This window comes from Talaromyces proteolyticus (genome assembly GCF_021365285.1).
Source record: "Talaromyces proteolyticus strain PMI_201 chromosome Unknown BGW36scaffold_6, whole genome shotgun sequence".
In the NCBI taxonomy this organism is placed as follows: domain Eukaryota; kingdom Fungi; phylum Ascomycota; class Eurotiomycetes; order Eurotiales; family Trichocomaceae; genus Talaromyces; species Talaromyces proteolyticus.
The window spans coordinates 1,377,739-1,399,876 of NW_025764282.1; the positions used below are offsets into that span (position 1 = coordinate 1,377,739).

The 22,138-nt window shown below is 48.6% G+C and overlaps 10 protein-coding genes and 1 non-coding gene across 11 annotated transcripts; 6 read left to right on the forward strand and 5 right to left on the reverse strand.

The window, feature by feature from the left end:
- Positions 1 to 37: 37 nt before the first annotated feature.
- BGW36DRAFT_296619 (putative tubulin-specific chaperone) lies at positions 38 to 2,052 on the forward strand (the record flags this gene model as incomplete). Its single annotated transcript, XM_046211287.1, has 4 exons — positions 38 to 212; positions 265 to 715; positions 763 to 853; positions 904 to 2,052. The coding sequence occupies 4 exons, from the start codon at positions 38 to 40 to the stop codon at positions 2,050 to 2,052; spliced, it is 1,866 nt and encodes a 621-aa protein (XP_046072257.1).
- Positions 2,053 to 2,278: 226 nt separating this feature from the next.
- Positions 2,279 to 3,188, forward strand: BGW36DRAFT_359342 (putative formin binding protein; the record flags this gene model as incomplete). Its single annotated transcript, XM_046214065.1, has 2 exons — positions 2,279 to 2,302; positions 2,352 to 3,188. The coding sequence occupies 2 exons, from the start codon at positions 2,279 to 2,281 to the stop codon at positions 3,186 to 3,188; spliced, it is 861 nt and encodes a 286-aa protein (XP_046072258.1).
- A 1,224-nt stretch (positions 3,189 to 4,412) lies between these two features.
- BGW36DRAFT_378911 (uncharacterized protein) lies at positions 4,413 to 6,858 on the forward strand. The gene is made up of 3 exons (XM_046216161.1): positions 4,413 to 4,818; positions 5,092 to 5,518; positions 5,576 to 6,858. Exons 1-3 carry the CDS (start codon positions 4,438 to 4,440, stop codon positions 6,457 to 6,459), a joined length of 1,692 nt encoding a protein of 563 aa, XP_046072259.1. The 5' UTR covers positions 4,413 to 4,437; the 3' UTR covers positions 6,460 to 6,858.
- Positions 6,859 to 8,456, reverse strand: BGW36DRAFT_378916 (glyoxylate reductase). The gene is made up of 6 exons (XM_046216162.1): positions 8,294 to 8,456; positions 8,126 to 8,172; positions 7,852 to 8,066; positions 7,377 to 7,786; positions 7,087 to 7,326; positions 6,859 to 7,029 (listed from the first exon to the last, which is right to left on the reverse strand). The coding sequence occupies exons 2-6, from the start codon at positions 8,164 to 8,166 to the stop codon at positions 6,931 to 6,933; spliced, it is 1,005 nt and encodes a 334-aa protein (XP_046072260.1). The 5' UTR covers positions 8,167 to 8,172; positions 8,294 to 8,456; the 3' UTR covers positions 6,859 to 6,930.
- A 26-nt stretch (positions 8,457 to 8,482) lies between these two features.
- Positions 8,483 to 11,002, reverse strand: BGW36DRAFT_378918 (putative cell cycle control protein). The gene is made up of 2 exons (XM_046216163.1): positions 9,606 to 11,002; positions 8,483 to 9,559 (listed from the first exon to the last, which is right to left on the reverse strand). The coding sequence occupies exons 1-2, from the start codon at positions 10,860 to 10,862 to the stop codon at positions 8,738 to 8,740; spliced, it is 2,079 nt and encodes a 692-aa protein (XP_046072261.1). The 5' UTR covers positions 10,863 to 11,002; the 3' UTR covers positions 8,483 to 8,737.
- Positions 11,003 to 11,044: 42 nt separating this feature from the next.
- BGW36DRAFT_169441 (ATP binding protein) lies at positions 11,045 to 12,679 on the forward strand. Its single transcript, XM_046209639.1, has 2 exons — positions 11,045 to 11,282; positions 11,431 to 12,679. Exons 1-2 carry the CDS (start codon positions 11,216 to 11,218, stop codon positions 12,579 to 12,581), a joined length of 1,218 nt encoding a protein of 405 aa, XP_046072262.1. The 5' UTR covers positions 11,045 to 11,215; the 3' UTR covers positions 12,582 to 12,679.
- A 1,468-nt stretch (positions 12,680 to 14,147) lies between these two features.
- BGW36DRAFT_169494 (uncharacterized protein) lies at positions 14,148 to 15,247 on the forward strand. The gene is made up of 2 exons (XM_046209641.1): positions 14,148 to 14,838; positions 14,914 to 15,247. Exons 1-2 carry the CDS (start codon positions 14,540 to 14,542, stop codon positions 15,197 to 15,199), a joined length of 585 nt encoding a protein of 194 aa, XP_046072263.1. The 5' UTR covers positions 14,148 to 14,539; the 3' UTR covers positions 15,200 to 15,247.
- On the reverse strand, positions 15,248 to 15,812 carry BGW36DRAFT_169459 (uncharacterized protein). Its single transcript, XM_046209640.1, has one exon. The coding sequence runs from the start codon at positions 15,608 to 15,610 to the stop codon at positions 15,296 to 15,298; it is 315 nt and encodes a 104-aa protein (XP_046072264.1). The 5' UTR covers positions 15,611 to 15,812; the 3' UTR covers positions 15,248 to 15,295.
- A 108-nt stretch (positions 15,813 to 15,920) lies between these two features.
- On the forward strand, positions 15,921 to 16,968 carry BGW36DRAFT_169506 (uncharacterized protein). The gene is made up of 3 exons (XM_046209642.1): positions 15,921 to 16,111; positions 16,182 to 16,302; positions 16,368 to 16,968. Exons 1-3 carry the CDS (start codon positions 16,106 to 16,108, stop codon positions 16,781 to 16,783), a joined length of 543 nt encoding a protein of 180 aa, XP_046072265.1. The 5' UTR covers positions 15,921 to 16,105; the 3' UTR covers positions 16,784 to 16,968.
- A 576-nt stretch (positions 16,969 to 17,544) lies between these two features.
- On the reverse strand, positions 17,545 to 17,632 carry BGW36DRAFT_t36. The gene has a single exon. It is a non-coding gene; the product is annotated as a tRNA-Asn (tRNA).
- Positions 17,633 to 18,077: 445 nt separating this feature from the next.
- BGW36DRAFT_295192 (copper-translocating P-type ATPase) lies at positions 18,078 to 21,574 on the reverse strand (the record flags this gene model as incomplete). The annotated part of the gene is made up of 2 exons (XM_046211157.1): positions 18,078 to 20,998; positions 21,058 to 21,574. 2 exons carry the CDS (start codon positions 21,572 to 21,574, stop codon positions 18,078 to 18,080), a joined length of 3,438 nt encoding a protein of 1,145 aa, XP_046072266.1.
- Positions 21,575 to 22,138: the final 564 nt, after the last annotated feature.

Here is a 22,138-nt window from a genome sequence, read left to right on the forward strand (position 1 = left end):
CTCAAAAACACGCTGTAAACAGGCAGTAAGGTGTGAAATGAGGAATAAACTTACGATAGGCCAGCGGCTGTCCTTTCAAACTGCGCTATGCACCGTCAGATATGTTGGGCCGGTCGAAGGCACCGAAGGCGACTGGCTTGGTGTCGAATGGGACGACCCTATGCGGGGGAAACATTCAGGGGAGCATAAGGGAAAGCGATATTTCACATGTAGTTCTCTCTCCACGTTTTGGGCTCTTTATTATGACTTACTAGCATGATCTAGGTTTGAGTAAACAGCAGACTGCGGCCTCCTTTGTACGGCCTTCGCGGCCAGCAGATCAGCCTCAGGGTTTTCTAGAAGCGCTGCGGCAGAAGTATGCTTCAGAATTTGAAGAGGAGCTCGCAAAAAGGAAAGCTGCAGGTCGTGATGACGTTCAGATGAACGAGCTGATTGAGTTTAATGGCAAGGTTGTAGAAGAGGTTGGCTTTGAGAAGATTAGGAAGCAACTTTCCGAACTCCAAGAGCTCAAGATTATTGTCTTGGACGGCCAATGCATTGCGGGTGTGTTGGCACAATACGAGGATAAAAGTCAATATTTTGAAGAATTAGGCGAAATTCGACGGACGTGTCCGAAGATTACGGAGTTGGATCTCAGCCGGAACTTGCTTCATCGCTGGCAGGAGTTGCGGGATATTTGTGAACAACTAAAACGATTAAGGATATTGAAACTCAAGTACGTTGCTCAAGTGTTGTATGCCAGACTTTGGCTGATGTGAAAAGTGGTAATCGATTCGAAAATGTCCAGTCCGGCCTTATATTCGAGAGAGTGTCTCAGTTACATTTAGATCAAACGTTGATGTCCTGGGAGGAGGTATGATTTTTTTATTAAAATTCGATATGATGAGTGCTGATTAATGTTAGGTGTCGTTATTGACAATGCAATTTCCGGACCTCGCATCTCTCACTGCCTCCCTAAATCACATATCAACGATTTCGTCCCCTCTGCCAATGAATTTGCGTAATTTGACTCTCGAGGACAACGAAATAACTACGCTCGCCTCCCTAGAGCTCCTAACTAGACTTCCGAATCTCGAGAGACTCTCACTTCGCGGGAATAGCATAGACACAACCGGGATATCTCAACCTGGCACTAGCAAGGATACCAATCCCTTTCAGTTCTCGAAGACCTTGAAGTTCCTAGATGTTTCTCGCAACCGCATCGATTCCTGGCCCTTCGTGGATGCCCTGTCCAAATTTTTTCCTGGCCTTGAATCATTACGGATTTCAGGAAACCCCTTGTACGACAAACCTGTTGCACCTGCAAACATTACAGGATTGGCTGAAAAGCCCATGACTGCGGATGAAGCCTTCATGCTAACGTTATCCCGGTTAGAGAACCTCAAGTTTCTCAACTACAGCAAGATATCTGAGCAGGAACGGACCAATGGCGATTTGTACTATCTCTCATTGATCGGGAAAGAATTGTCTGCATTCCCGGCTTCAGAAGAGAAACGGATCCTAGCTACACATCCTAGATATTCTAGATTATGCGAGATATATGGCGATCCCACTGTCAAACGACATACAGATACATTTCAAGGAAAAAGCATAAAGCCAGGATCGGTTGCCGCTCGACTCGTTAACTTCAAGTTCTACCAACCGTCGCCATCAGCCCCAGAGAACACTCCCGATCCTGGCAAAGAGCAAGAAAAAACATACCCCATTCCAAGAACATTTGATATCTACAAAATCAAAAACATTGTAGCTCGCCTGTTTTCTCTTGCACCATTGCGATTCCGTCTCATCTGGGAGACGGATGAGTGGGACCCTGTCGAGGAATTCAACGTTGGCGGTGAGGAGTGGGATAGCGAAGACGAAGAAAATGAAAACAACGGCTCGCAGGATCCCAAGAATCAGGGCAATCAAGTCAGCTCGAAGCCTACTGTTACAAACCCGGATGGCAGCAGGTTTGTCAGGAGAGAAGTCGAGCTCATTGACTCGACCAGGCAGGTCGGATTCTGGTTTGACGAGAATACGCGCGAGGTCAGAGTGCGTATTGAACCGTTCTAGCTGCTATCTTACCATCACCTTCAATACAGCATGACGAATGAATACAAACATGAGTTGCAAGGGGAAGCACATAGAATGAGTGCTTATTGCTTAATGTAGATAAAGTTCAAGGCACCAGCACGCTTCGGGCTAGCTCCGATCACACGCTTCGCCGCCACTACTGACCAGTCTAACCTCAACTTGTTCCAATGACTTAGTCCAACAACATATCAGGCAGTTCACCACCATGGCCGAATACTGGAAATCTACGGTATTTTCGGATTTTAATTATTTAATGTTACCTGCTAACTCTTCTCCAGCCTAAATATTGGTGCAAGCAATGCCAAATTTACGTCCGCGACACCGCCTTCGAGAAAGCCCAGCATGAAGCGACGGGAAAACACCAAGGAAACTTAAAACGCTTCCTCAGGGACATCCATCGCAGCAAAGAGCGCGAGGAAAGAGAGAGCCAACGGACCAAAAACGAAGTCGAGAGACTGCGAAACTTGGTATCGGGCAAACCCGCCGCGCCTAGAACCGATGCGGCGCAGACTCGACCGCTGGCATCGTCGCATGCGCCGCGGCAAGCAACAGCCGAAGACCGAAAGAAGCAGATGGCGCAACTGGCAGAAATGGGTGTTGCTGTTCCGGAAGAGTATCAACGAGATATGGCGATTGCGGGGCAATGGAAAACGGTTTCAGAGCGAAGGATTACGCCGGTCGAGAACGAGGAAGATGGTGAAACTCGGCGGCTCAGTGTTGGCGTGAGGAAGAGGAAGCATGAGGGAGAGGAGGAGGAAGATGAAGAGGCTCATATTGAGAATAAAAATATACGAAAGGGCTGGGGTGCCGCGACGCGAGATTATCCTGGAGCCACTGACGAGAACGACGACTTAGACGCACTTCTCTCAAAAACAAAGGTGAAGAAACGTGATAACGACGCAGAATCAGACACGAAATCAAAACTAGAAGATGTCCAAGATAACCCCGAAGAGAAGACCGCATGGACAAAGGTCGAGCCTGAATCAGCAGAGCCAGCCAAGGAGGAAACCGATTCACAAGAAGCGTCTCAAGTGCAGCCAGCAGAGGGCGAGCCTCAAGAGACAGCGCCAGCGGTTGTCTTTAAAAAACGAAAGAACAAGGCTGCAAAGAGATAGACAATAAATTAATACCCTTTAAAACATGACATATTTAATTGATATCAGTTATTATAAATCGCAGTAGATACTAGTTAAATACTTGGATTCAGCGTAACGTAATCCAAGTAGTGGCGCATCTGGTTGGCCAAAGGACGCAGTGCACGGACTTCACGATTGCAGCGAAGCAGCATTATCCAATCCAATTGGCAAGACACTTTCTATACTGCATTTAATCTTTTATCTCTAAACAAATTGCTATTTTCTCTCGCTCTATCATCGCCATCGCATCGCTCCAGCAGCGGTCTTCTATACGCGCTCTCGATCTCCGCATTGCTGGCCTGGCATTGGGCGCTACTTCTAAGCTGCCGACTGCGGCTCTCCCGACCAAAAGATCTTGAACCTCTTCAATGCCCCCCCAGCTCTATACACCACCGCCAGCCCCTTCGACTATAGCGCCATTCGTCTGATAATCCCGCATATGCCGCCATTTGACCGTCTTCTGGACACCGTTCGATAGCCTTATCCGCTGCTCTACCAGGCACGATTACGGATTGCCTCTGGTGCCCGCAGTCGTGCTAAACCGACCTTGCAGGTAAGCAGACTTGATCAGGTTTTAGCACCGCTTTCAAACTTCATCTCTGCGGCTGCTTTGTTTTTATGCCATGCAAAATGCTGGAAATGTTCGGCTGGATGTTGGGGCAGCTCTATTCGACTTTGCATCGATGCGCGCGTTTCAATGCATCCGTTCTTCAACATGAAGAGCGCTGCTATGAGAACCATCGCCAGCCTCGAATTGTCAGCCGCAGAGTCTGCTGTCTCAGTTCCTAATAGCCTTCTGCGTTTGTTAGTTCTGATTTTATGTCTACTGTTTGCCGTTTGGGCTTCCTGTTTCCTAGGCACATCTACTTTCGTCGAAACACTTTACAGCAAAAGTATTGCTAACTCACAAGGCGCATGACAGAATAATATACGTATCCTTTCTTTACAACTGCGAAACACACAACCAGCTGCTGGAAGGCGCTGAGTGACTCCAGAAGGAGTGCGCGACGCCATGTCAGATTCTCAGCCAGATGCAGCTCCTATCAATGAGCCCCCTCCTCTCCCTCCAATATCGTCGGAGGATACAGAAACCTCCATGGCCGCGAATATTACACCTGAAGCAGATCCGGCTCCTCCAACAATAGAGAGTACGACTGCGACAACAACCACAACAGCTACGACACCAGTTCCCACGCCTGTCCCAGCACCAGCACCAGCACCAGCACCGATGCCAGATCCTGCTTTTTCCACTACAAACACAGCTACTGCGCCCGGTATGCCATTGAGCAATGCTCCTGATCCAGCATTTCCACCGGCAGCATTGTCATCACCGCCAATGTCTACTCTTCCCCCGTCAATGGCTCCTTACCAGCCACCGCTCGATGCCTCTGCCGGCAATTCGCAATCGATGCACGCACAAGCAAGCCCGCCTATGCATTCGATGGGACAATATAACCCGGCTTATTCACCGTCAATGGCACAGCTCGGCATGCAGGGCGGACAGATGAGCTACCAGCTCCCCGGCAACCCGCGATCGCGGGCGCACCAACGGGAAGTCAAGAGACGAACAAAAACAGGCTGTTTGACATGCCGCAAACGCAGAATAAAGGTAAGACCGATTTGCACGCCCTGGTGGTAGTGGAACGCGAGGTTGCAGGGCGGCATGGCGGTGGTTTTGCAGTCGCTTAGGCGTTGCCGTATCTTGCTTCTACTGGCTCGCCCTAGCTCGCTCGCGTCTGCATCCCACTTTGATAGAACCCCGCCAGACGTCACTCCTACTATTCGCCCTTTCCTGCCACCCCGTTCTGTCCTCTCGCATTTTCTTTTTCTGATGTCCCTTTGTTCTGCAATTATGCTGACACGTAATTGGTAATACCAAAAGTGCGACGAAGGTCATCCGGTCTGCCGAAATTGTGTCAAAAGCAAGCGCGACTGCTTGGGGTACGACCCTGTTTTTCGACAACAATCAACGCCTTCTGAGATCCGACCGGCGGGAAATTCGCAGCCTTCGCTGGTGCTCAACCCGCAAGAATCGCCGAACCTCTATCCCTCTGCGCCTCCCGGCTACGTTCCGGCCGGCTCGCAGCCTTTTGCACCCTCCGTCCAGTCGGACTCGTCCGTGAAGTCCTTCGACCAGCCAAGCAACCACCCCAGCGCTGTTGAGCCTTCGATAGCTGAAAGTGATACGATGTCAGCGCTGGCAAGTGTCCAGGATACCATTGATGGGTCTATTTCTCAACCCGTTGGAACTCCTTCTGTCATGACCACGCCATCACTAGTCCCGGGTTCGGGACAAGTTGGTAAACAAGGTAATTCTGTCTAAAACGATCTTAAATGTCATGGGCTAATCATGAGTCGCTTCTTAGAGAAAGTAAAAATACAGGATCTCTTAGCACTCCAAGGCATTGCGCCACCTCCTCCATACCCTATTGTTCCTATTCAACAAGCTCGTCTGGACCAGATACAGACTGTTTATCTTCACACATACGCGCCGGCTATCGATCGGTTTTTAGAAACCAGATGGTTTCGAGACAAAGGCTTGTCTCAGCTATTGACCAATGCCCAGCTAATGGCTCAATATTCCGCACTCATTGATGCCTTCAGCGACCCCAAGATTTCCGAGCCCGCTGTTCGAGGCCGAGTTGAAAGTTTCGAGGCGTCCGTCGTCTGGGATACAATGTCAATATGTCGCTCAGCCCGTCATTTGGTGCGCAATGGCAACCATGAACCGATGCAGGAATACGACCTGTTGACTACCGCAAACCGATTTGATGTGCTAGAAGCCTTGATAACCGACGACTATCTTAAAGACAATCCATTACATGAAGACCTTAACCGCGAACCGCCACCGAATCCTAACTCTTTGCAGGACCAGTTGCGGCGGCGGTCTCTGAATTTCTGGAATTGCATCGGTCATTTCCTCACGCTTCATGATATTGAAGCGTCATCAGCGGTAGAAATCGATGATACATTAACTCGCTGCCGTGCACTTCTTGATCAGATTGAGAATCGAGATGTGGTGTACTCGATTGCCATAGGGCGGCACCTTGGTCAACGGCTATCAGATTATCCTCGAAATAAACCAGAAGGGTCTAGTGACGAACGAAATTCCAATACAAAGCTTCTCGTCGCGCAGCGGTTTATTGAAGAGGAGTCGAAAGAAAAAGGCACAACCCAAGTTGTCAAACGCCTCTGTGGTATGGTCCACAGGTTATGGGAGTTGAAGAATATATTGCTTCCACATGTGTGAGCTTACTAATATATTATTTTCAATTATGATGATCTTAGCATTCGGCGTTGGGTTCTACAAAATGTGACATTCTTATGCCGGCACGACGCTTTGAGTCTGTGCCATGGTGGCGTTCGGCTTGGTCGTTATATACCGCTATTCGTGTGCCTGATATGTTTGCGTTTCACGTGTTGAATCAAATTTGATTCTATCTGAGATACCCTCTTTTGACACTATCACGACTGTATGGGCTCAAAGAATCTGATTCTTAAAAGACGGTAATCGACTTTCAGCGTTAATTGTGCAGTATGCATTTCAGCTATGTGAATAGAATCTTTTTCTCTTTCTCTTTCTCTTTCTGTACAGAGAATGTGTGCAATATTGTATACTATAAATAGAGGTTATATGCAAAAGTGAAGATCAATGATTATTTTGAAAGTAGTCTATGATTTGGCCATCTAAATATATCTACTTACCCAGTTATTCTTTGTCCTACAAATCTGCTTGCTCTGGCACAATACTCTTGAGTGTTCCTCTTTCCAGAGCCTGTCGAACATTAGCAATCGCCCATTCTTCCATTGCTGTTTGCGTCTAGTCCATTCATCACGATTAGTTTGTCTCTTGTAGAAAACAGGATGTATAGCCTACCTCGACAGTCCACGTCCCCATATGAGGTACAAGTAAAACATTCGGATTCCGCACAAGCCCCGGATGCACTTTTGGCTCTTCTTCAAAAACATCCAGCCCGGCTGAGTACACTTTCCCACTATCCAGCGCCTCCACGAGCGCGGCTTCGTCCATAACTGCGCCTCGCGCTGTATTAACAATAACCACCCCGTCTTTCATCTTTGCGAATTCGGCTGCACCAATGATATGGCGCGTATGAGGCTACATCAACAGTCAGCATATCACTATCAAACCCGGCGTCTGGCTCATACGTTAAGCGGCAAATTCAAACTAATCACATCACTCCGCGCCAACAACTCCTCAAACCCGACATACTCTGCGCCCGCCGCCATCGCCTCGCTGAGTTTGCGACGATTGTGATACACGACTTTCATTCCAAACGCCTCTGCCTTGCGCTTCAAGTTGCGCCCGATTCCGCCCATACCGAGGATGCCTAGCACCTTGCCCTCGGGGTCATGACCGAGTCGTGGAGCGGGTTGACCGCGAAACTGGCCCGCGCGGAGCGCGTGCATGCCGGCATTGAAGTTCCGCAGTGCGCCGAGGATCAGGAACATGTTCACGTCGGCGGTTGCGTCGTCGACGGCTGTCGGCACGTTGGAGACGAGCAGCGGTGGATTGCGTTGCGTGCACGCGTGCACATCGACTTGGTCATACCCTGCGCCTGTTCCTTATCAGTATGACAGTATTACCGTGGAATACGGAATGGAGAGGGGGAGGTGGGATTACCGCAGTGTGCGAGAAATAGCATAGATTTCGGCAACGCAGATACCAGCTCTGCGTCGAATTGGCCGGTGATCTCGAATGACCCGAAGGTGCGGTATGCGACGACGACGCCGTCGAGTTTACCGTCTTTGCATTCCTGGATGAATTCGCGCCGGTTGGTTGCATGCGTGGTGACGAGGTCCGCGATGTCGGTGAGAGACGCCCAGGTCTTTGTGGCGCTGTAGGGGGGAGGTAAGTAGGAGGTTGGTGAAGACTGGTTTGTGAGGGACAGACGTACTGGTCGATTTTGCCTAGTAAGAGGGCTTTTGGCCGCGTCATTTTGTGCTTGATTTGAATTAGCTATTGGCAGGGAAATACTTCTCCTCTTCTAGAATGCTAACCCCAGCGAATTATAGAGGTAAACAATGAAACAATGACATGGGCTGAAAAGGGTACCGGTACTTACTTTGATCTATGAAGTGCCGCCACTTGCCACGATAGTGAAACGTCGCGAAATGATGATATTCTACAACTGCACGAGAGAAAGAAATTCCTGAAAAAACCGGGCCTTTCTCCTTTATATTGCACGGTAGGAAACCCCTCGCAGGAAGAGAAGATACAGGCAGATATTAGTCAATATTTAAAATGATAAGGCGGAGGAGTTGCGGGCTCGGCGGGGACCACGGACAACTCTCCGAGATAGAGGGGCTGTCTCTATTGGCGCGATAATTATTTATACTCTAATTATCTACTTGATATCCATCTCAAGAGTTTGTAGGTTGTATGACGGCAAATTCCATGCGCATATTACACTAGATGTATTTGTACATGTTTTCGTCAACTCTCCGCCTACCACTACAGGTAGAGTCGGTGTAGTTTTGTGTAAATCATAGAGAGCGGAGCTGATGAATTACCCTTCAGTGAGTATACGAGTCCAGTCGAATTTGCGCCATCTTTTTCTAAACGGCTCTACTCGACGGTCACCACTCCTGCTCCATTTGCCCTGCCGTTTGATGATATCTGGCGCAAGATCCAGCATGCCGCCCAATGTCTCCCTGGCAAACAGATCCCCGCGTGGCCATCGATGAGTATCCTCAACAACATGGCCCATTCCACCGTCTAGTTCAAACCAAACGTGGAAATAGGGCATTTCCTTGACTAGAGTGCGGCGAAAAGCCAGTTTACCTAATCCTTGCTTAGACTTGGCAAGAGTATCAATCAGTTTCCTGTGCTGGGTCCATTCTGCATCTGCGGCTAATATAGCTTCCCTGAAAAATGCCGGAGATGTTTCACCTAGGCTGTAAGGAAGTGGGACAACTTCTAGAGCTGCATGTCGCTTGCGATCCGGCTGTGCTGCATTTTCGTAGAATATCACGTCTCGGCCTTGGTCGTGATACATTCGAGTCAGGCTCTTCATGAAATTGCGGATTTCCTCCCATTCGTCATCATCACATTCCAACAAGTTGGTGCGGTGTTGGATTGGGACGATAGTGGCGCTTCCTTCGCTGAGTTCGGGCTCCGTGGGTAAGGTCAAATACGTTCGTGTGGCTAAAGAGACAACAGGCGCCACCGGGGGAGTATTGGTGTCTTCGTGGTGGCACAATGGGCAGTTATCCAAGATTCTGTTCATCTTCTGAAATTCATTGATCGCAGTGTTTTTCAAATTGAGCTCAGATTTCTGGACTCGTTTAGCAAGCTTGGATGCGTTCTCATCCATGTATTCCAAATCGTTCTAGAGGAGTTAGTGTTTGAGCCTGGGCAATATGATAAAGACTCACATCAAACTTGGCATCTTTGGCGATTCTTTCAGCAAAACGAAGAGCTTCACCGCCGGCTTGACCACGATTCCGTCGCTCCTCTCTTACCATGTCCTCAATCGACATATCATTGTTCTCTTGTACCTGACCCCGTTCGCGACCTCTACGATTGTCGACAGGCTTTACTTCTGCTCTTGAGCCACCAGCTAGCATCCGGTTTTCCATCACGCCCAACACCACGACATCGCCTTCTTTACGATTCGCCATCAATGCAGCAGCAGTGTTATATTGCTCTTCGAGTTCTGCGGCTTCAGAGGATCCTTTCAGTTTTGCTTTCATCATCTTAGCGCGAAGACGGTTGAGGGCGGTAGCATCGAGATGCTGCGTTGCCCCGGTAGGATGCACTGTATCTAGCGACTTCCCTTGTTCCTGAGAGCCAGATTCGGCGAGTTGGTATTTCTGTGGCTCAAGGCTTCTGTGAACACCCTGGTCGAGCTTTCTTTCCTGGAAAAGCTCTCCGCTCGGCTTTATTTTCCCGACGTATGATTCTCCATATCTCTCTCTGCGGTCCATCTCGATTTCTTCCTCCCGCGCATCGTCGAAAGAGCGTAGATCTCCAAATCTTTCAATGGCAACCTCTTCCACTTTCCTTGACGACTCTTCAGCCTCCCTGTAAACAGCTCTCAACTTTGTCATTCTCCACTGAGAACCAGCGTCGCCGAATGTATAATCGACTTCATGTTGAGCTGGCTCAGTTTCTACTTGCTCGGTGACTTTTCCATCCCTCAGGTCCCTGAGATGTTCATTAAGTTCCTTTTTGTGTATTTTGAGATCGAAATCGGCTTTTAGCATTTTTGGTTCTGGGTCTGCCTCAGGACGCTTACTCGGTCTCTGGACGTAATCGACGTCGAGCGAAGAAGGCGCTTCCATCCAGGAGTCTCGTTTTAAACTCGATTCAATATTTTTCGTGGAAGTGTCATCGGCATCAATATTGGGCAAGTCACGATCATGAATGCTGTCCTGTCGATGCCTTCTCTTGTGAATGCTCTCTCGTTCCTCGCCATTGTCATCCCGCCGCGACCTCTTATGCCTATGTCCGTTGGAGTCTTCACGGTGCCTGTCACGGTCATGGCGCCTTTCTCGAGACACGGAGGAGGAATGATGGTGGTGATGGTGACGATGGCGATGGTGTCGAGAACGATCCTTGTCCGTGTGGCTCTCGGAATGTCTCTGCGAGCGACTTTCGGCGAGCGACTTCTCAAAGTCTTCCAGGGTCATATTGTGCTGGGTGTAAAATCAGCCAGCGAGGCAATTGTAATGCGCTCATCTACAGTTATCGATAATGGGAGATAGTTGTAAGGGAGAGTTGTCGAGAGCTAGAGCAAAATCGACGAGGCTAGCCAGAATGACGTTGCGGCAAGCCCCACCTGCACCTACCCAGCCGACTTTCGCCCCGCCAAATCAAAAAAATCATCGCAGCTTCAAACAATATTACTATTATTTCCATCCTGCATACTGCATCCTGCGTCCTGCGTCCCTAGGAGGCCTAATATACGCTATTTAGCTACTACGACAATCCTCATTTGCCTTCAACCGCTATCAACAGCAGGCAGAGACATCCTACGCAAGTTATGGCTGCGGCCACGGCTACAGGCGATGCCGCTTCGCCCGTAGCAGTCGTGTGTGTTGGCATGGCAGGTGAGAGACTTGTTTTATTTCGAAAGAAGCTACCTTCTATACGTTTCCCGTCTTCTTCCGTCTAGATGTGCAAGGCAGGGATGCGCAATGAGCGAGGTTAAAAACTATTCCAGCCAACGCCGACGGGCTAACGGATATTCTGTTCTAGGCTCTGGGAAGACCACTTTTATGCAGCGAATCAACTCATACCTGCATTCTGAAAAAAGTACGCCATATGTCCTGAATCTCGATCCTGCGGTGCATTCGGTTCCGTTCGAGAGCAATATCGACATTCGTGATTCGATCAACTACAAGGAAGTGATGAAACAGTACAATCTAGGGCCGAACGGTGGTATCTTGACTTCGCTTAATTTATTTGCCACCAAAATCGACCAGATCATCTCTCTATTGGAGAAACGCACGGCACCGACCGACCTAGCCAACTCTAGTGAGCGACCGATTAAGCATATCCTGGTCGATACCCCTGGTCAGATCGAAGTGTTTGTGTGGAGCGCGTCGGGAAGTATCTTTCTGGAGACACTGGCGTCTTCTTTCCCTACAGTGATTGCGTATGTAATCGACACACCTCGTACTAGTTCCACAAGCACGTTCATGAGCAACATGCTCTATGCCTGCAGTATCCTGTACAAGACGAAGCTGCCAATGATATTAGTGTTTAACAAGACCGACGTTCAGGATGCAGAATTCGCGAAGGAATGGATGTCAGATTTTGATGCTTTCCAGAATGCTCTGCGGCAGGAGGAAGATGCGGGGGCCTTTGGAGGAGAAGGTGGTGCCGGGGGATTTGGCGCGGGCAGTGGGTACATGGGTTCGTTGCTCAACAGTATGAGTTTAATGCTGGAAGAGTTCTACCGCCATCTGAGCGTGGTGGGGGTGAGCTCTATGACAGGAGACGGCATTGGTGAATTCTTCCAGGCCGTGGAAGAGAAGCGCCAGGAGTTTGAACGAGACTATCGACCAGAGCTCGAGCGTAAGAAACAAGCGCGAGCTGAGGAGGCATCCCAGAGGAGAGAGGTCGAGTTGGGTAAGCTAATGAAAGACATGGCTGTCTCTCGCGAAACATCACATGGGAAAACCGCACCGGAGACTGTGAGCGATGCAGAAGAGGACCCACAGGGGGACGATGCCATTGGCGACAGTGACAGCGACGGACTCTCCGGGGAAAGCGACTCTGCTTCCGCGCTGGGAGAGGATGCTGGCCTAACACAACGGTACCAGGAAGCACTAGTCGATTCGTCTCAGCCAACAGACGAAGACTTCAGCTTCATGAGGTACCTACGTGCCACCAACCCTCAGTGAACCATTATCATTGGCATGTCATAACAACATTTACAATTATGCTATCCGTACGTCCGCCTTCCATCCGTGGTGCAGTGCCGCAATTCAAAACAAACGAACCGACGAACAAAAAGAATCGAAATAATTCCCCATGCGGATTGCGACAGCCTTGGGAGCTGTCATAGCGGAACTGATCCAATTTTCAAGGCTGGCCTCTTACAAATTCTGCTTTTGGGAGGAAATTCTATTTTGAAACAGTTGTGATATTATATTGCTTTTTCCCCCGGACTCTATTGAATTCCGCATCTCTATTTCCGAGCCCCTAGTCTCGCTCATACGAACAACAATTATCACCCCCTCGAACCAGCCATTTAATTGTGCTGTATGGCTTTCCAGACAGACGGTATTCGATGTCACGGATGCTTCCAGCCTATTATCTATCTTAGCCCGAGTGTGTTGATCTGCATCTATGTGAAAGCTGCACATGTTCCAAGCCTGGACGGACTAGGCTCATTAGACTGATTGACCATTGAGTAGCGGTACCGCGCCTTGCCTAACTGAGGCTAAAGTGTTGCTCTTTTTTCTCTTTCCTTTTTTCCTCCCTGGGCGGCACTGCGACAGCCTTCGCCGATGACTGATGCAGCACGGATCTCGCGCAGTATGCAGCTACAACTAGCCCCGTTGGTCTGCCAGATTGCCAAGATTCCAGGGTTTGGGGTAGTCTTTGTCCCAGCTGCAAGGTGTCACACCGCTTGCAGGAATGTCAAGGCTGGGGTCTTCGACTATAATTGGCGCAATTTTCAATGTCAATAGACCACGAGCGTTGATGTGCATAATTCAAGCTACTACGTATGTATGAATAGGTAGCTAATACTATCAAGCCTCTTTCACCGCCATAGCCTTAGACTTGGACCAACTAAAATACAACATTAGCTAAGCAACGGCCAGCGGGCCACAATGGGACTCGTGAAGCTCAACTCCCCAAACCCCAGACGGCTGCGGTACTGGTGTGGATCGCTGGGCAAGGCGTCATGCACCAGGCTTGATTGAGCAAAGATCGTTCATCAATCATGAGCCTAGTACCACATCGGCCTTTGACTTCCAAGAAAGCCTTTGGACGGGATTGGATCACGATGATGTGCATCAATTGATATGTAATCTGCGGCGCAGCCCATCCATCTCCTGTCAAAATCATGTCTTCGTGGTTCCTTTAGTTTCGTTCCGCTTGGTTCATGTATGCAATGCCTGGTGGAAACCCCTCATTGCTATGTACTCCGAACAGGCTAATGGTCGTGCCCTGTATCATCCGCCTGCTGAATTTTGCAGCCCAAGTATCACCGCTCTAATGCACGTTAACAAACTGATGATCGATCCGTCCCTGAGACAACGAGGCTCGAGCGTTTTGCTTCAAATGTTTCGAAAGTTGCCGAAGTAAGCTAAACGTGCTTCGGGTCCAGCCTTATCTCGTTCCGTACAAATGAATTGCAATCGTGTAACCCACTTCCAATAGGGTTGTCTTGAGGGTTGCGGTGGCTGCAATAGTACTGAGTGCCGCATTATCAAAACTCACTGTATGGTATGTGGCCCAGCTGAAGGAAGTGACTGCGCGTGGGACCCCATTCATTTGACTCATTGCCCGATGTCTATTACAGAGGAGATCTTTTCCAAAGCCCGCCAATGGCGAAGATCGCCAACAACCCGACACCGCACTCGGAATTAACCCGCAATGAACTGTCGTAATTCGAGAGGCGTGTTTGTCTCCTGCGTCAAACCCGATGGCTCCTTACAGGGTAGGTAAAGTGGCGTGCCTGAGGGTGAAAAGGGTTAGACAGACCAAAAAGCAGGAAAGCAGAAAAACAAATGATCTAGTACAGCCGGGATCCTCATCTCTTTATCCCCGGTATTTATCATAGGTAAAGTACAGACAAAAATACCCAGAATAACTCCAAGTCTTCTCGAAAATCAAGAGATATATCTCTATGTACACCACGGCCATGGGTAAATCATCATTACACAAATTGGCCATGTGGTTCCGTCGTCTCTATTCACGGAAAAGTGGCAGCGCTTCTCATGCAAATACAACGGCCGTCGGAACATCACCAAAGCAGGCGTCGATGATCTCATGCGACGCTGAAGTGGCACACTACTCGCACCACACACGCCTCATATTTAAGCCGTGGAGGACCAAAGGCAGCCCCTGCCACAGCTATACTGCGTCTATACCGAGGACTGGTGTACCTACAAGTGAGGAATATAATAAAATGGTATCTGGAGTTCCGTAAGTTGGCCAACCCTAAGTCACCCGCCAATGCAGAAACTCAAAAATGGCTTGTTACTGACGGTTCGTGTGTAGATACAAAACTAGCTGTCCCCAGCTACGAGCCAAAAAGATCGAAGTGCGTCAATTCTGCGCGAAATATAACGTTGACGACCAAGTGGTGGCAGACCAGACCGGTTCCAGGTACGAGCTGTGGCAGAATATGCGTGAAGAGCGAGAGAAAATGCTTCGCACAATTATCGGGAGTGTCGGTGAAGCACCCCTCCTTGATCCTCCATTCAACTTTAGCTACGGCTGTAATATTGTCCTTGGAGACAAGGTTTACGCCAATGTCAAGTCTGTCTCCTCGTGCTCTTCTTGAATTAGCGAAACTGACATTTGTGGGTAATATAGTCTACGCATCATAGACAGCGGCTTCGTGACTATCGGTAACCGGACATTTATTGGCCCTAATGTCCTAATCGTCACTGACCTGCACTACAAAGAGATTCAATCTCGCCGAGATGGTATTGTCTATACTCGGCCCGTTACCATTGGAGATGACTGCTGGATTGCAGCTGGAGTGATTATCAACCCAGGTGTGACGATCGGGAAAGGCTGTACTATTGGCGCCGGCTCTGTTGTTACCAGAGATATTCCTCCATTCAGTGTTGCATGGGGGAATCCTGCGCGGGTGGTTGAGAAGGTTAAGGATGCCCATATTGTCTATCCTGATTATAGCTGAAGCTGTTCTCTGAATTACTGTACAAACTATTAGGAATGACAAAAGCATGGACTAGGTTGTTAGGGCGTTGAGTGGTTCGTTTCGGGTATCTACAGACTATGTTTCTTGTTCTTGCTGCATTGTGATACTACTATCTTGACGACAGAGATTGGCATCTGATATTCCATAGACATATTATTGGAGTTGACAAAGGAATGGTCACATAGCTAAGCATAGGCATAGATAATATCTTGTTTTCACTGTCGATAAACTATCTCTAGCCCTACTCAATAGCCCTAACTTGCTCTGATAGGCTGGCCGCCCGACTGACAAAAAGTGACATCATCGCCCATGCCAAGCTCCCCTCATCAACAACGTTGAACAATGTCTCAACACCTGCAAGAACCTTGATCAAAACGAAATATTACTATCTACAAAAGGACTTCACATTGATACAGTTGATTGTTCGCTGATTCGAGAGTGCTCAGTATTCTACTTCCTGGTGTTCATTGTAACACGGTTTGCTTGACTCGGATCTCCATCTTTCGCATCGATACGGAAGGCATGGATGTGAGTACCCGCGTTGTCTTACATATATGCCAGATACTAAGTGTACCAATACTCACATGATTCGTTCCAGGTCTTCAACGCCTACGCCTACGGGTCTAGTGCATGGCTAGCACTCAAGGGCTTCGCTCTACTCGGAGCTCCTAAGCTGGTCGTAACCTTACTGGTAGGTGAAAACCGGGGTCATGCTACAGGTACGTTGTGCAGCTGGAAAACTGTGTTACCTAACTATTCTCTAACCTTGCATTCACATCTGCAGAGCTTGAAATCTATTTATCCCGTTCCTTCGGACTCGCCTTGCTTGCAATTGCCCTACTGACGATTATGATGACTGGCTCCATTCCCTTGACGTCTCAGACCGATGTCAAATCCAGCGATACCGAGGACACTGACCCTAGAGCTCCCTATGCTTTCTCGGCTTTACTCATTACGACCCTGCTCCATGGCGTGCTGGCCTTCTACGATTATGCTTGGTACATCTCTGATAGCCAGTCGGGGCTAGCATTGGGTATGGTCGGCTCGACTATCATAGCTGCTATGGGAGTCTGGTGTATTCTTTTCGGCACGACCAAAGGTCGTGTCAGCCGCAAGACAGGCGCGGATAAGAGGACGTCTGGGTTTCCGTTCAAGAACGCAGAGGCAGACAAGAGGCACGCGGGAAGGAAGGCGTTGTAGGCTATCGACAAAGGATATCCAAGTGTTTTATTCTATCTTCTCATTGCTCATAACTCTATTATGCAAGTGGAAAGTTGACACCCTCCGAACACTGTGTGCGGGATATACTATACGGCTGTGAAGTTTATACAAACTCATACAGTCTTTCAAAACATAGGCTGTATTCACCGCGTTACCCTATCTCTGATTATTACTTGCCGGCAATATCGGGCTCGGGTTGCCACTGTTGCTAAACATCGCTATTTTCTATGAATAGGCCAGGGCAGATAAGAAAGTCATGGTCATTGGACATTATTGACAGACAGTAAGAAATGAACAGATGCTTACAATGACTTGTTTAAGTTTAAGTCTACCGTGCTGGTAATTTCTTCACTTTCTCCACGACTGTTGGAGTCTCCAACATATCTCTCCACCCATCACCATCTTCAACATACGTACTTCCAACGGAATGCCAAGACCGCCTCCATGATTGAATTTGAACCAAAAATTCACTCGTGGTTTCCGGTGCGAGGAGTATGCAATTATAAGGATTAGCATGGGAGTTTTCATGATATTTTCTGTACGAAACCGACGACTCTGTTGACAGCCTTGCAGGAAGGGATGATTCCGTTTCATTAGGGTTAGGGTTACACTGGAAAATGGATCATTACTTGGATGCACTCCTCCGTCAACGTAGCGTCCCAAAGGTAGCTTTTTTAACAAAAATGATAAAAAATATATGGCTCTCTCAAGAAATGAAGGGAAAAAAATTATAAAAAAATCGCCCCCGGATAGGATCGAACTATCGACTCTCAAGTCGTTGTTATGATAATAACAGCTTGATGCCCTAAACCACTGGACCACGGAGGCGATATTTGAACAGTGCGAGTTCTAACATATGACCCTTTGAATAATACTATAGGAAAGAGTAGCTTCATAGCTATTGCCATCTGATCAATCAAAAAAAATAGTCAACTAAAATAACCAAAATAACCCTTACCAAGCAAGCGTTGCGCTATTTTCGGCATGGTGGTTGAAGGTTTAAAATCATCTCATTGCATGCCGCTTTAGTGGATATATTTGACCGTTATATAAATATCATTGATGTGATCGATAGGCTTCTATTTGCCCACCATGCTAACCATCTATGAGTGTTAGGAAAAATTGGATCAATTGTTTATTTCAAGAGACTATAGGAGAAGTTCGCTTTCACTCTTTACCTCCAAAGCGTTTGTTCTGCAGTAAGACGAATATCTAGCCAAGCATCTCAGAAACGTACACGGTCTTTGCGCCCTGATGTCGTGTAGTAAATACACTAGATCGTGGACCACCGCAAAAGCACGGCAGCAGCGATGACAGGCACAACACTCACTAACTCCCCGAGGCCCGCAAATTCAGGTGGAATCCTAGCATTCACAAAAGCACCAGCACCAAGCAAAATGGCAAAGACATTGTAGACAAAACTCCATCCGAAATTGAACTTGATTCTGTTCATCGTGATTTCGCTTACAGCTATCATGGAAAGTATACCGGTAAGGTTAGGACGTATAAGAACAACATCAGCCGCAGACTTTGCAACATCTGTTCCTTCGTTCATATGGACGCCGATTGTGGCTTGAGCTAGAGCGATTGCATCATTGGTCCCGTCACCGCAGAAGACGACAACGGGTGTCTTGGGATTCTTTGTAGAGATTCGGGGGTCTGGGACGGCAAGGAGGCCTTGAATATATGCTTGTTTGTCTGCTGGGGTACATCGGGAACGGACATTAGTATCGGGGATACCCAGCAGAGTTGCAACAGATATGACGGCGCCATGATCATCCCCTGAGATGACATGAACGGAAAGACCACGTTCACGCAGTTTGGTGACAGTATGGAGAGCGTCAGTACGGAGTGAGTCTTCCAGGCCAAAGATAGCAACAAGACAGTCGTTGATTGTGAAGCAAAAGGCTGTATATCCTCGTGCAAGGATAGGCTTGACATGCGGATCGGAAGAGACATTGAGCCAACGGGAATTTCCTGCCTGGAGAACCATACCTGACACAGAGCCTTTTACACCTTTCCCAGTCAAAATCTTTGGATCAGATATGATAGAGGTCGAAATGCCCTTTGCTTTAAGATGCGTAGCCACAGCAGCAGAGACAGGGTGCTTATTACTAATAATTAAGCTGAGCAGAAGGGGCATAGTGGAGCTCATATTGCCGTCTATATACTCCTCCACGGCGACAGTGAGTTTCCCTTGGGTGAGCGTACCAGTCTTGTCAAAGACGACATGAGAAGCCTTGCACGCAACCTCGATACTGTCTGCAGATTTAAATATCACGCCTCGTTCGGCAGCAACACCGCTGGCAATAACAATAACCATGGGGACTGCAAGACCGATGGCACAAGGGCACGAGACGATAAGTACGGTGATGCCATACGTGATTGCCTGGGTAGTTGCTTCAGCCCCAGATTGTTTCCGCACTGCAACACCAATAGCAATCCAAACAACAAGCGTGACGATGGTCACAGCAACCACAGTTGGCACAAAGTAGCTCGCAACACGGTCAGCAATATCTTGTATCTTTGGCTTTGACAATTTTGCTTCATCAACCATCCCTGAAATCATGGAGATAGTGTTATCACCAGGGAGACGTGTCAGCCTAACAGTTAATGTCCCAGAACCGTTTATTGATCCTGCAATGACTGCAGACGTAGCTGATTTCTCGACTGGGCTTGCCTCTCCGGTAATCATGGACTCGTTGACCTCGGAAGATCCCATGATAACAGTACCGTCGGTTGGTATCTTTGAGTCTGGAGCAACCTTAAAGATGTCGCCGTACTGAAGAAGTCTAACGTCAATTTCCTTCTCCTGGGCGCCAGACTCGTCAACGATAATAGCAGTCGGTGTCTGTAGGGAACGAATGGAGATGGACTCAACAGCTTTTTGACGAGCCAACGCAGCGACATACCGACCGACCATAATCAGGGTGACAAGTAAAGTGCTCGTTTCAAAGAACTCGCCTGTTGGCAGTGGCTGATCTGCAACAAGATACCCGAACGATACAACAGAGAATATGAAAGCAGCACTGGTACTTAACATGATGAGGAGATCCATCTCGATCATCCGAGAAAATACCAAGCTCTTCAAAGCCTTTGGGTAGAATGGCCCTGCAATGAAGACCTGGACAATAGTCGCCAGCCCTAGCGATGCAGAACCATATGCGATTTCCCTCTTCGGAAGTGGAGCCCAAGCCAATACCAGCACTGGAATTGTTAGAGCTATGGACAACAGGGTCATGTACCCAACGTAACGAACGTGCTTGCTGCCAGCTTCCAGGGTTAGGTCCGCTCGAGGAGCAGCAAGGTTGACAGGAGTGCTCCATCCCCTTTCAACAAGTTCTCGCCCTCCAATGATCTTAGCATCGAAAGCGACATGGACGGTGTTCTTATCGACAACTGTTAGATCTGTGACACCACGTGGCCAGTCTTGCTTCACAAAGTCAGATGAATCGACGGGTACAGTGATGTTCACGCTGGATCCTCGATCTAGGATCCTTTCACACTTAAACTCCGTGGTTCTTTCTAAATGCTTTATGACTTCAACCAGGGACCCAGCATTAACGTCAAGATCGAATTCAGCGCGGGAAAGCACCAAACTAGTCTTAAGGTTCTTGATCGACTTTAACGTGGCTAGAGTTCGTTTTAGCTTCGTCTCGCACCCAGTACAGGTCATTCCAGTGATGCTCAGAATAACATGCTCGTTGCCTGTGATGCCTTTCTCAACGTCAAGAGTATAAGTCACGTCAGTAAGACTCTCCTTGTTCTCAGAGAAACCCATGGGCTTTTCTTTAGTAGCATAGGCTACCGATTCGGGAACCGTAGACGTCATGAATTTACTGCAGCAGTCGTTTAAGCAGGCACCTCCGCTTGCCTTTGGACTGGTGTTGCGATAGCACCCCTCTGACGGCGGCGGCGTTTCCGTAGCAAAGCTCCCAGCAGCGCAGCAAGGATCGAGGGAAGCACGAGGAGTGGACTGGTAAGATCTCTTATGAAAACGCTTCTTATCAAAAGACGAGCGTCTTTGGGGTCTACAGCAAGACTCTTGCCCAAGAGCCAGCAAAGCGCGGCAGACACAACCGAGAGCTTCCAAGGTAGCCGCATATTTCATACGGGTGCTACGACTGTGTTGTTCGCATGGTTTCCCTTCTTCAACCCCCGGGCAAGAGGAGCTCAGTGGCGAATATGCAGCAGCTGTAAGTCGGTGACGTTAATAATGTTTACCTGGTTTGAAGGACTATGTATTGGCTTACCTTGGGGCGATTCGATAGACCGCGATACCCTTTTTCCTTTATCGCATTCGCGGAGCGCAATGCGATCGAGACAGGACACATCGCAGCAGGGATACGTCTTACCCTCACAGCAGCTGGGATTTTCTGGACCTTCTGCATTCAGTTCCTCTGCGGCAGACGGATGGTTTCCCTCCCAGTCCTGCTCATGAGTATAGCAGCCATCGTCGACTTTGACCTCGTTCGTTCCACAACTAAAAGTGTCCTGTATCGCCTTGTTTGGTCCACCGCAGCAAGCATTGCGGCAAGCAGTAGGGAGGATTCCAGTTGGTATGCACCTGTCAAGTCTCTTCAGGTTGCTGTTGCAGCAGTCGCTTTCTCTCGTCTTCGGAGAGGGTTGGCAGCAGCGAGAATCCTTGCAGCTGTCGGCTCCTGAAGCTTTTGGAGGCTCACAATCACTACCCTGGCTTGCCTCATTGCTATCATAGCAGCAATCAGCATGGCGTGGCACACATCCTTCGTTATCACGCGGAGAGTCCATCCCCGCGTCGTCAATCGAGGCAGTCTTGTTATAATAGCAGCTATTACCATCGACCGAAATATCTGAGGATCCGCGTAAACCAGAACCACAAGCCATCATGAGAAGCTCTGTTTGCTCAAGGTTCAGGAGAGAAGCTGCGTGAGATCTATTCCCTTTCCCTGAGCAACCAATGAATGCATCGCGGGGGCACGCACGCCCGATTAGGGCTGCTAGCTGCCTCAGGGCGCGATTGGTCAGCCTAAGGCCGTCTCATTGCATGCTGCTTTAGTGGGCATCGTTTCGCCATAACCGAGAGGTTCCATTTGCCTGCCATATCAGCCAATTCTGTAGCAACATGTTATGAACGTCAATGCAGACATAAGATTAAAGCTCGCCACAGTCCTCACGAGAGAAATTGGACAGAGGGAAACTTGGAGGCTTGTCTTATGTATATTTTATATTATTTCTATATACATTAAGATTTTAAGGGTAAGCGGGTTATTGTTTTTCCCGGCCGATGCGCCAATCTCCGCCCACGATTTCACAACAATCCAGTGCCGCTTCAACCGCCTGTCAGCTTCTGAA

What these genes read in the sequence shown, in the direction of transcription:
- BGW36DRAFT_378911 (XM_046216161.1), top strand. Translation starts at nt 4,438, where the DNA reads ATGCCAGATCCTGCTTTTTCCACTACAAACACAGCTACTGCGCCCGGT. An exon ending in GCCGCAAACGCAGAATAAAG is followed by an intron (nt 4,819 to 5,091) that starts GTAAGACCGATT and finishes TAATACCAAAAG; the next exon opens with TGCGACGAAGGTCATCCGGT. An exon ending in GGGACAAGTTGGTAAACAAG is followed by an intron (nt 5,519 to 5,575) that starts GTAATTCTGTCT and finishes GTCGCTTCTTAG; the next exon opens with AGAAAGTAAAAATACAGGAT.
- BGW36DRAFT_378916 (XM_046216162.1), bottom strand. Translation starts at nt 8,166, where the DNA reads ATGACGCGGCCAAAAGCCCTCTTACTAGGCAAAATCGACCA. An exon ending in TTACTAGGCAAAATCGACCA is followed by an intron (nt 8,067 to 8,125) that starts GTACGTCTGTCC and finishes TCCCCCCTACAG; the next exon opens with CGCCACAAAGACCTGGGCGT. An exon ending in GCTATTTCTCGCACACTGCG is followed by an intron (nt 7,787 to 7,851) that starts GTAATCCCACCT and finishes GATAAGGAACAG; the next exon opens with GCGCAGGGTATGACCAAGTC.
- BGW36DRAFT_378918 (XM_046216163.1), bottom strand. Translation starts at nt 10,862, where the DNA reads ATGACCCTGGAAGACTTTGAGAAGTCGCTCGCCGAAAGTCGCTCGCAG. An exon ending in CCAAAGATGCCAAGTTTGAT is followed by an intron (nt 9,560 to 9,605) that starts GTGAGTCTTTAT and finishes TAACTCCTCTAG; the next exon opens with AACGATTTGGAATACATGGA.
- BGW36DRAFT_169441 (XM_046209639.1), top strand. Translation starts at nt 11,216, where the DNA reads ATGGCTGCGGCCACGGCTACAGGCGATGCCGCTTCGCCCGTAGCAGTC. An exon ending in CGTGTGTGTTGGCATGGCAG is followed by an intron (nt 11,283 to 11,430) that starts GTGAGAGACTTG and finishes ATTCTGTTCTAG; the next exon opens with GCTCTGGGAAGACCACTTTT.
- BGW36DRAFT_169494 (XM_046209641.1), top strand. Translation starts at nt 14,540, where the DNA reads ATGTACACCACGGCCATGGGTAAATCATCATTACACAAATTGGCCATG. An exon ending in AAAATGGTATCTGGAGTTCC is followed by an intron (nt 14,839 to 14,913) that starts GTAAGTTGGCCA and finishes GTTCGTGTGTAG; the next exon opens with ATACAAAACTAGCTGTCCCC.
- BGW36DRAFT_169459 (XM_046209640.1), bottom strand. Translation starts at nt 15,610, where the DNA reads ATGCTTTTGTCATTCCTAATAGTTTGTACAGTAATTCAGAGAACAGCT.
- BGW36DRAFT_169506 (XM_046209642.1), top strand. An exon ending in AAACCGGGGTCATGCTACAG is followed by an intron (nt 16,303 to 16,367) that starts GTACGTTGTGCA and finishes TCACATCTGCAG; the next exon opens with AGCTTGAAATCTATTTATCC.